At 39.4% G+C, this 11526-nt stretch overlaps 1 protein-coding gene across 1 annotated transcript; it reads right to left on the bottom strand.

Moving 5' to 3' along the window:
* Nucleotides 1–608: 608 nt before the first annotated feature.
* On the bottom strand, nt 609–10157 carry inpp5kb (inositol polyphosphate-5-phosphatase Kb). Its single transcript, XM_042431583.1, has 13 exons — nt 10117–10157; nt 9923–9974; nt 6643–6747; nt 6379–6487; nt 5740–5856; nt 5082–5257; nt 4896–5007; nt 4705–4814; nt 2881–3097; nt 2610–2747; nt 2436–2519; nt 2222–2326; nt 609–1955 (listed from the first exon to the last, which is right to left on the bottom strand). The coding sequence occupies exons 2-13, from the start codon at nt 9964–9966 to the stop codon at nt 1887–1889; spliced, it is 1386 nt and encodes a 461-aa protein (XP_042287517.1). The 5' UTR covers nt 9967–9974; nt 10117–10157; the 3' UTR covers nt 609–1886.
* Nucleotides 10158–11526: the final 1369 nt, after the last annotated feature.

The following is an 11526-nucleotide window of genomic DNA, read 5'->3' as shown; positions in this document are numbered from 1 at the left end:
GTCACTACACCATCCATCCTTTTTTCCTGAAGCTTTTCCCAAAGTGTTTCCAAGTTTAGCATAATAGATGGTGAGATAAAATGGTTAATATCTTGTGAGTGGATGACTGGTCGTGATAGATTAATTTGTTTCCCATAAGTGACCAGATGACTTCTTATCCGTGTTCTCAACACTTCTGAATACAAGTTACCTCTGCAATTAGTAAATAGATTGAAAGTGAAAGAGAAAACAACCAAACTGTTTCATTTAATTAGAGGTTACTCTGAAAACCATATACTAACCTCAAATCACAGCTGTCATTAGTGAAACATTTGTTATTAGTTCAATTGCTTGTGTTGTTTAGTAGCAATGAAAGCTATAATATGACTTTTGTTTATTGTAATGTGAAATGCTCAGTTACAGGCTGCAGGCCTGAACTATAAAGAATTTCACTTTCTTAGTGATTATTATCACCATCATTAAGCTTAGAGGTGAAAACATGTTGTATTATTTCATGAGTACAATAACAAAGTAATATATCTTATATAATATGTCAACAAACTTTCACAGTCAGTTGCTCATTCTCAGTTTTAATTTGGCCTCAAACATGTTTGTGGTTTTAACACATTTTAATCAGACAGAAGTCCTGCTTGAACAAAATAAGTCACTGGGATCACAGATGAACCTGAAAGGCATTTCCAGCACTTCCTGTACATCAAATATTTAATTACCACAAAAACACACACATCTCAATACACATCCTACATGCTGATTGGGTTCTATTGCAGTATTCACGCTATCAATCGGTCAATGAAATGTACACATTTTAAGTATAACATGCACACACAGCAATTTTTTTTTCTTTGACAACAATCATCAGGTTTACATTGGAATAGAAGAGGCATCCCGTATAACGCTAATGTTGAGGGCCTACAGGTAAGAAGTTAAAGGACCAGTGTGTAAGATTTAGTGGCCTCTAGTGGTGATGTTGCAGATTGCAACAAACTGAATATAAATTCTACACACTGCACCTTTTAAGAGATAAATAATTACTTCAAATCTTTATATCCATCCATATAAATTCAAAATATAATCTTATTGTGATTCTATTCACTGCCGTAGAGGCTCTCATGATACATGTTAGACTTACATTATCACATATACATTACATACTTATTTATAAAGCAAAACACTTCAGAGTAGAGGTCCACATCGACATCCACATCTAACATTATATGTTCTTATATTTAAAGTTGTTCTTGTATCTTTATCATTCCACTCTCAGGGACATGGGTACAATAATTGGTATAAACAATCCATAGGAATAAGGATCAAAACTTGATTATTAGATGCATCTCTCTGTATTAAGACAGTACAGATGAAGTAAAGCAGCGTGCATCAACATACTATGTCCTCTTTGATTGGCAAATCTTTTTCATACTTATCGTACAACCATCTGCACTGGCACTAATGTAGACCAAATCAAAAAATAAAAATCTATTTTCAAAAACTATTTAACCCAGGAGCATATTGACCTGCAGTTGTCATGTCCACTCTTTTTGCACTTTTTTTTTTAAAGCACCTGCGTAGTTTGGCATTTTTTTTCCTCTATTTGCTTTCACATCACTCTGACTGACTTAAAAGGCCTGCAGATAAGCTGGTCGGCTACTCATTACAGCGTAGAGAAACTGTTCTATAAAGAGTGAATCTGACATAAAGTGAACTCCTTGAAGGCAAACTTGGAAACAACAAATTGAGGTTTCCAGTCCATGTGATGCCACTATTGTCCCGACTGAGTCAACTCATGCAGTAGATGATGGATCGGCTCTTGGGTCATTTTACAGTCTGAATGAATTCTATGTGAATTTGAAAGTAGGACAAGAGGTGGCACTGGAGTGTATGTGAGCTTATTTGTTGAGCCCGTTGACTCTGTCGGGAACAAGGCCTTCCATGACAGCACGCTTTGACTCCAGGATCTGCAAGATTGAAACAAAGACCCACATTGCTTTGCATGAGGAGTTTTAGGGAAATAATCTAATTTGTTGCTCATGACAGTTCAGTAAATGTCTGATCATGACAGTCAAATGTAACCAGAGAATCAAGATTATAATATAAGTATTTAATTATTTAGGTCATGTCCTATGTAGTAGTTGTGTTAACAGTGATTCAACAGTCATCATATCCCCACAAAATTATGTTAAATATAATATGTAAACTACAGATTCAATGGAGGTGCACTCACCTGGAAGCTAGCGCTGATGCCGATGATGCTTTGCATGTTTGTACTGTAGTAACCCAAAACATACTGTCCACCTAGCAGAGGGATCCCATCCTTATCCACAGATATCTGGATCCAACACACATACACATACATATAAATGAAGCATGCGTTCATATAGCATCTGTAATTTAAAATAGTTTCCAAACATGAAACAAATACCTAACTTGCACTTTACCTGTATGACTTCATTTGTCTCTGGCAGCTCGTTCTCTCTAACCCAAACAAAGCTTTCATAGTCGGATGCACTCTTAAATCCCACCTGCAGGACAACAACCCCATGAGTTCAAATCTGTCTTGTATTTTATTGTTTTACCTTTGTTTTTTCTGCCCTCTACGTCTATCACAGTACCTTATACAAGCCAATCCAGTCCCATGTAGAGGACATGAAGTCCTCTTGGACGGTGTAGGTAAGAAGTGCATCCTGATCAGCGCTCCATACACCCAGAGGAGACACGTGCACCAATGGTGTGTCAAAGCACTTCCTCAGCTGTGAGAAAGACATTAGGAAGAAAAAAACACATGTATTATTGGGAGGAAAAATGCACACTTATATTTGTTGATTAACACCTGGGAAGTACAACATAGAAAGTCCTAGAGTCCGGCAGCGACTCTGCTCTCACCTCCACACTGAAGGTACCGATGACGGGCTTGTGGTCACTGACTCCGTAGCTCATGTCACTGGTGTATTTATCCTGGCTGACAAGGATTGGGTACTCATCATCCTGTCCATCATCAGTAGAAGTTGATGCCTTCTCATCATCATCTTCTGATGGCAGGATTTTGGGTTTGATACGCCAGAGGATCCGATCTGTCCAGGCCGGCTTCCTCTTCTTACCACTGAGCAAAGAAAAAACAAGTGTTGGTATCTTCTTAAGAATTGAGTAGAACGCTCTGTTTCTAATACTTACCTTTTATGCCACATTTCTTTGCGATTCTTATGTAAACATATTGGAAACGATGCAGTTAAAGAACACAAACCACACACACGCACACAGGCACATGCAGTTCTATACCTACAGTGAGGCATGCTGTGGAGAAATGATGCATGTCAGGGACACACAGTGCTCACAGGTGTGGACAATATCATTTGACATGGTATTACAGCTTATGTATATGCACATTCACTACATATACATTATGCTAGAACAAACAATGGGGCACTGGGTGCAGGAGGGAGTTGTCTCAGGTCTAATGAATCTAATGAGTCACTAATGTAGGTGTTAGGTTTGACCCTCAGCTGACTTTTGATGACCACATAAGACTATACGAAATCTCTTTCTATCATCTCAAAAACATCTCTAAACTCTGCCCCTCTATAACCCTGTCAGATGCAGAGAAACTTGTCCATGCCTTTATCTCCTCAAGACTGGACTACTGCAATGCGCTCTTCACAGGTATCCCTGGCAGCAGCATCCAGAAGCTCCAGTATATTCAGAACAACGCTGCCAGGATCCTGATGAGAGTGCGAAAACACAAACATACAACACCAATTGTGTTTTCATTGCATTGGCTCCCTGTCGATTTCAGGATTGACTACAAAGTCCTGCTACTCACACCCGCACCCTCAGATCTGCCAACAGTGTGCTCCTCCGGGCCCCCAGTTTTAATCTCCGCACCATGGGGGATCGAGCCTTTTGCTCTGCTGCACCACACTCATGGAACAGCCTTCCTAACCATTTGAGGGCAGCACAGACCCTAAAAACCTTTCTATTCAGGTAGGCTTTTTTCATCTTATCTCTTATTACTATTTTCTTTATGTTGTGTGTTCTATGTTATTAATACTTTTTCACTATGAATGAAAGGTGTTATTATGTGTCTCCAGTTATTTTGTCATTGTAGGTTATATATACAGGATATAACTCCATAAGTGTCCCTCACTTATTTCTAAAGGCCATATCTATGGAGACACCCACCTTGGCGGGTCTAGCTCCCTGTACCAGGCCCCCAACCAGACAGAGAGCAGCCCCCAGGTGAGGGAGGTGAGGAGGAAGAGGAGGGTGGTGCTGCAGCGCTGCAGGGGTCGGGGTCTGTACATGGTTAGGGGCAACGCCACAATGCTCTTTCTAAGAGAGACATATATATGGCACTAGTGTCAGGAATAGATAGGACTCACAGAAAGAGCTACTCCCAACTTCAGTTCCCTGTTTGTCTGCCAGATGATGTTTAGAGTGTCTAAAGGGTTACGTGTGTTGTTTCAACTAAAGATGTGGTGGCAGAAGCTTTGGGGAAAAGGATAGATTGTGCGGTGACTATAGAAATAAGGGAATGTGGGGCATGCAACACAAAAAACATAGAATGCATCTTACTTAAAACCCAACCATGTCTTCGGATTGCTGTGCAAATGGAAACAAGAGCACAGATGAAGTTTGGGTGCATGTTTGGGAAATGAGTTGAGTCTCTAAATCTGAAAGTGTAATATATTTGTTTGTGTGTGCGTGTGTTACCTGGTATCATAGGTGTCAGAGTTACGGTCAAACTTGTAGGTGGGTTTAAAATTTAATGGCCCTTCCTCAAATTCCTGCAGGAAAGGTTCCTTCTTCTTCATCATGATGAGCTGCAGGAATAATATCAAATATATTAGCAAATGTGCGTGAAATTATGTGTGTGTATGCATGTGCTTGTTTGGACACATCACCTGGTCTTTGTCCCACAGCAAATTCAGGCGTCCACTGTTGATGGACGAGCGCAGGAAATGCAAACCATGGTCCGCAATACGGAAGTTCAAGTCGCCAAAACAGAACACCACCCTGTGAGAGAGGGGTGGAGCGTCAGTGCATATATTTCACACTGCATATGAGTGTGTGTGTGTAGGTTTACTGACTTGTGGTCGCGGACTTGTGGGGTGTCAGAGATGTCAAAGTCTTGTGCCTCCAGGATGTACTCAAACTCATCAACGCGCTGCAGAGCGTAGTTCATGTGAGCTGCTAGGTGGCAGTTGAGGAAGCACACCATGTGGCCGTAGAAGGAAAAACGCACTGACACTCCTCCTTTATTCCCCTGACACAGATAAACATAATGTGAAATAAAATATGATGGTGGATGTCCAAATACTCACACAGCTGGTGTGTGTGAGTCATGCTGTTTCAAGAACAATGAATGCAAACTCCTCATAAGTAAAAATACAGATTTTACTGCAGAAACCTTGAAAAACCTTGAAAACATTTTTAGCTATTATCAACCCCTTTTTGTCAAGGTGAAAAAAGATTGGTCATCATTCAAAAAGATTATTTTTTTCTGTAACTCAGATTATGTGTCATGCCATTTGTCTTTTTTACCCCAGTGCACCTCTTTACTAGTTTTAACACTGAGTGTTCTTTGTTTGGGATCACTCTGTCAAAGCTGTTGCACATTCCACTAAACAAACACAAAAGGCCTTTCATAACATGTTAGCATCCAATGCCAATGGGATTCCTGGTGTGCAGAGTTTTATCGTGCTGTCTTTAAGGTTCTAACCAGTGTTCCCATTATGATTTTCCTACCCAGTAGCCGAAGATGCCAGTGCGAGTGTAGGTGGTCTGGATGTTTCGGATGTAGGGGAGGTGAATTTGTTTGGAAAAAACCAACAGCAGCAAACCCTGCATCCTCACGGAGGTGACCTAGACACAGATGGAGAGAGATTTCATTTTTTTGATTTGATTTGTTAAGGTTTTATTTTATTTTTAATAAAAATATTTTCTTTTTAATTGTATTTCAATTTACATATATGTAATATTATATAGTTATCTTGTATTATACCAGAAGGTGTAAATATACAGTTAAAAGAAAAATATATTGCATTAAAGATACAACCAAATGAAAAGAAATATCTCAAAATGTAAGTGAACAATGTTAAAAAGAGGATTTTTAAGAAAAGTAGCTCCATGGTTTTATATCATTTTCTTTTCTTTAGAGCCTTCTGGACACTATGATTTAATACCAGCTGTTTTCACATCCACATACCCACATATATACAGCGGCAGTCAAAAGTTTGGACATACTTTCTTGTTCAAGGGAATGGCAAGGTGTGTCCAACCTTTTGACTGGTACAGTCAAGTTATATACTGTATACAGTATATAACTTGTATTTATTCCCGTACACATTGTACTATTTCCCACGTGCTCTGTTTTTCGTCTCTCACCTTGACGAATCCTCTGGGTGCCAGTGTGTCCATGAAGACATGGCTCCAGGAGTCCTCTGCTAACAGGTCTGAGATGAACCTCACCGGGGTAGCATTAACCTCCTGCAGGCTGACACACACCAACACAAATCAATAACAAACAGCACACTTACATCTCTGCTTTGTTCCAATTTTACATACTGTTTATACCCTCTTTTCTCACCAAATCAATTTATCACTTAGTCCAATTTGTAATTTCACTCTCCATATTTTTTTATTTCTCACCCAATCACATAGATGTCTGTGGGGGGCTGGACATCTAGTTGCAGCAAAGCGGTGACGTCTTCAGGAGGCTCTGCTGTGGCCACATTCCAGGTCACTATGTGCAGCCTGTCAGTGTGTTTAGTAAAGACAAGTGTTAAAGAACTAAAGTGAGACGATATTGACACTATTAGTTATATTTGTCCTTAAGTTTGAATTATACTAGACACTTTTTTATAGCAATATAAAACATTGGCGCTGAAATTTTAATTATACTTGCATATAATGCAACTATACTAATACTAAAAATAATAATACTGGAAAAGACATTTTAATCTTAGTCAATTTCAAGCCACTTTATTTCTTTGTCTTATAATACATAATACGGTATCCACCAGCTTGTTTTTGTCTGCAGAAATTTGAAGAAAAAAAAAAAGAAGTAAAAATTCAAAACATGCTAATAACATTTACATTTTCAATGTCCACATTTTTAAAAAATCTTATAGGGTTAAATGGAAACCAGAAGAATTGAAGAAAGAAGTGTCAAACTGTGAAGAAACTCAGAAATGATTCAGAAAAGGTTTTCATAACAACATTTAACCTTTCACAACATGAGTCATTGTCTCTGTGTAGCTGAAGGCAAGAAAGTAAAATAAGTTTGAGTTCTTGATAAATGAGTATTTGTGTGTATATATTTGCATGTGTGTATTCAACCTGAATGCATCTGTGGGAACGTAGCGTCCACAGAGCTGGAACGCCTCATCCAGTGTGCGGGACACTTCTTCATTGGCTTCATCATCAGAGCTCATGTCCTCTATGCACGTGAGCAGCTGAGACAGACGCTGACGGAGGAGCATCTTGGACCTCGAGCTCTGAGATGCCGAGCTGCTCATGCTGTCTGAGCGCTGGCGTGGACTGTCTGTAAAGGGGTCCATCTTTGGAGCTTAGACTAAAAAAAAGGTCTTTCTGATGTCTGTGAACTTCTTTACCTGTATGTCCTAAAGGTCAAGAAGGTTGTATATGCATAACAATATTACTCAAATCAAAAGTCCAGCAAGGACAAAAAAGCAAAATCCAGTGGAAGAAATGATCTCCTCAGACTTTGGTTGGTTCTGTTGCAGCCATTTGATGCGAGAGGCCTCCTCTCTGCTCAAGCCAGTGGAAGTAACAAGAAGTGATTACTTGTCAGTCAAATCTCTCCACATGTGCTTCAGGCAGCTTCTGTTTTAGTTCCTCCAAACTGGCCTGGATGATAAACCCGAAAGCCTGGGTTGAAGTGCGTCTGCGCTGGTGTAGTCCTCTCTGTGGCAGAGACCTGTGTAGTCATGCATCGATGGAGCAACGACTGACAAAGCAGTGGGGTCGACTCAGGAATGTGGGCAAGAATGAGTCAGATTTGAAGTGTAATCGCAGGCAGGAGACAGGCATGTGAATGTGTGTGTGTTTTTCTGTGAGTGTGTGCAGTTACAGAGAGTAGCAGAGGAGGTGTAGAGGCTGATCCCCCCATCATTGTGAGTATTGTTGCAAGACTTGGGTAACCCTTCAGATCCCTAAGAGGTTTACTACCAGCGTGTTCTCTCTATCAGCAGAGTTCACTGAACAATGCGTGTAACCCTGCAATTACAGTCGTGCATTAGTGAGGGGACAACAGCGCACAATAGCATTAGCTTCTTTCGGCCTCAATCCATTCTCTCCTCATATAGGTGAAAGGTTATCTTTGTAAATCCAGAGAGAAGTCGGGGGGGTTAAATGCAGTTTTGTAAGCTCTGACATAGACGTTTTAGCTATTCTTTTTTTTTAATAGTGAAAGCTCAAATAATTCGTTTTAACAAGTGTTGCAGCACAGTTAATAGTGGACAATTACATAATGGATTTGGAAGTGCACAAGACATGAAGCAATCAGCCACTCTGACGCATTTTGCCTAATATTTAAGTGGTTCAAAACAGTTCAAAACCATTAATGCAGCTGAGTCATAGTTTCAGCTTTAGATGAGAAGTTTAGTTACACAAGTAGCCAGCATTGGAAAATGCTAAATTAGAAACAGTAGAAACAGTAGAATAAATTGTCTCTTAACACTTTTATAATATCAACATTTCTACAAACATAGCATATTAACATTTCTATCAATTGAATAATGATGTTTTATGGTGTGACAACGCTGTGGTTAAGGTCTGGTTAGGTTTAGGCACAAAGACCACTTGGTTAGGGTTAGGGAAAGATCATAGTTTGGGTTAAAATGAAATAAAAAATAAAATAAAAATGGCTGCAAATGTCTTGATGTCTCACTAAAAACATCCGCTTTTGTCAGTTGAAACGGGAAGTGGGCATTGGTTTTGAGGTGGTCTCGAACCGTGCTCTGCTGATTTCCAACTTACTGCCAGGAAACTTCCTAACCATCCACCGACCCCTCCTCCTCCTAATAGGAAAGTCAGCTCATATAGATCGCATGTGAACTACGTCAGTTTAGAAATGTTGAGATGATACATATTTTGGAAATGTTGATATGCTACGTTTTGTAGAAATGTAGATATGATACGTTTTGTTGAAATGTTAATATGCTACGTATTACACATGTTGAAATGTATATATTCAATGTTTCTGTGGTTTGCAGAAATGTACAATGCCAACATTTTATTCTGGTGACCAGGCTGCACTTTTACAGACTTGCTTCTATAATTTAGAGAACCTGAATTTTAACGTTACAGTAAACAAATTCCGATGTGTATGGAATAAATACACATAAATATTTTCTTCAGCAAATTTATGGCACTGCATTTTTTGAGAAAACTGTGGGTGACGTTATAAAGAATGAGGGATGGAAATGGGCCAATTAAACTAAACAGCCAAACAGAAGAAAATGCCCCTTACAAAATAAAAAAAAGCTAATCTTAGTTGCCCCAGTTCGCCCTGCCACTTCATGTCACAGTGTCACATGCAGAGACTTAGGGCACATTCTTTAGCAAGAAGAAGTGTTAAGTGGATAACCGAGGGGGTTCGCTGGTCCAGTAAGAAATGATGAATGGGAGACTATTTAAGTTTTATCACATAGCCTTGCAAAGACTCAGACCAACAACCTCAAAGCTACTTATGAAGGTTGGGCAATTCAAACGCTGAACAGGAGGGTTATACTCTCTTTTTCTGGACTCTTTCTGTGTCTCTGCATACACCTTTTTCTGCCTGTAGTCTGTGATTTCTCTCACAGTTACTTCCATCACCAATTTCTCTCTCTTGTTCCTTCTTACTCTTGCAAAACCAGAAGACAAAGAGGACGAGAAAGAGGTCTGTAAGGGATACTGATCTTACCTGCACTTGTCTCTGCCACCACCTCGAAATCTTCCAGTGCTCATATTCTCCCCTGCGGACACACACAAACATACACACCCCTGAACAAAGTGTAAACAAAGAGGAAACACACATACCAAGCACAGGTGCTTGCATCTACAGCCAGTTTACCGAGAGCACAGACCTAGAGCCCAGTAAAACAGACAAAGCCAAACCTGACAGGGATGCCTGAAAGTCATTTCTGAAATGGCTTTGTAATCATGTCTAATCACGGTTAGCTTCATCCACGTTAAAGTGACAGTGCCCTGAAGGTCACAGATAAAAACAGAAACAAGACCATTTTTAAAACATGATCAAAAGGCTCCTGATGTATTAAAGTCATTTAATTCTTGTGCACACTCACAAATTGAATATCTTGTAGTGGGGTTATTTATTCAACAAAATGAAAGTTTCTTATGAATATATACAAATATACAACACATTTCAGACTTGAACATTCCTCATGTTTGTACAAATGGAGCATGCGGTTGGCCCGTCTTTGAAACAAAAGCAGAAAAGCAGTATTTTGAGGCCTTGTCATTTATTGGGACATTGTGTTGATTTAATTGATATTTTGGCCACTTGGGGGCAGCACAACAAGCTAACAAACTCATTGACATACTATCACCTAATTAAGTTATTATGGTTAACATCCTGTTAGCATGCAGTTGCTTATTTACACGTTCAACAGACTTGGAGCAACATTAGCATTGATTTGAAGTCGTGTTTCTGACCACCAGAACAATATAAGTAAATCATTCACTCAACTTTTTGCTCTGTTTTGGTCTTCACCATCTCCTGAGGGAAAGATGTGACTCTTTAGTTACTAATTGCTCCACTATAGTCACCAGCTAGTTGCTAACTTTATCTGTCTGCCTTTTGGTGTAGGATATGTAGCATACAGAGGGTTTATCGGGGCTTTTAAGCTGAAAACAGCTGTCTGTCAGTGTGAAAGGAATCACTATGTGTGACTCCTTTCACATTACATGTGGTCATTTGATCCAGTGATGATATAAAAGTATTGATTAGTGTAGCTTTAACCAATTTTTTCTAAACCTGACCTGTCCTAACCTTTGTATTGAAACGTCCTGGAATAAATGACTGACCTTAAGGGGACCGATTTTTTTGGCCCTGTGCAGGTAGGTGAGTCTCCACAATGTGACTGTGTGATAGATTTTTCTCCCCACAATATAACTAAAACAAATCCACACACACACAGCCACACACAGGCTAATTAAGAGGCTGGATTTGTATGGTTTAATACCACAGAGGCATTTGAGAGTGGAGGGGCTGTAGAAGCGGAATATTGAATAAACAAAACTAAACACTCTTAAAATGTCCCTACTAGAATTTTTCTAAAACCAGTCTCACAAAATGTTTTAAGATTTTCAAAATAATACAAAGGCCCAGCCATTGTAATCAAATTTAACCTATTAACTTAAATATTTATTGGCCTTTCCTTAGATACCCCAGTGCTAAACACTGAATTCTTCTGCCTTGTAGGACCTGTGTTTGTGTTGAGAACCTCACCTCCCAAAAAAGTCAGGAACAAAGAAATCACTTTACACACTGACACTACTGTGTGT

The sequence above is a fragment of the Thunnus maccoyii genome, chromosome 13 (genome assembly GCF_910596095.1).
Source record: "Thunnus maccoyii chromosome 13, fThuMac1.1, whole genome shotgun sequence".
In the NCBI taxonomy this organism is placed as follows: domain Eukaryota; kingdom Metazoa; phylum Chordata; class Actinopteri; order Scombriformes; family Scombridae; genus Thunnus; species Thunnus maccoyii.
This window is presented reverse-complemented; position numbering and strand designations above follow the sequence as displayed.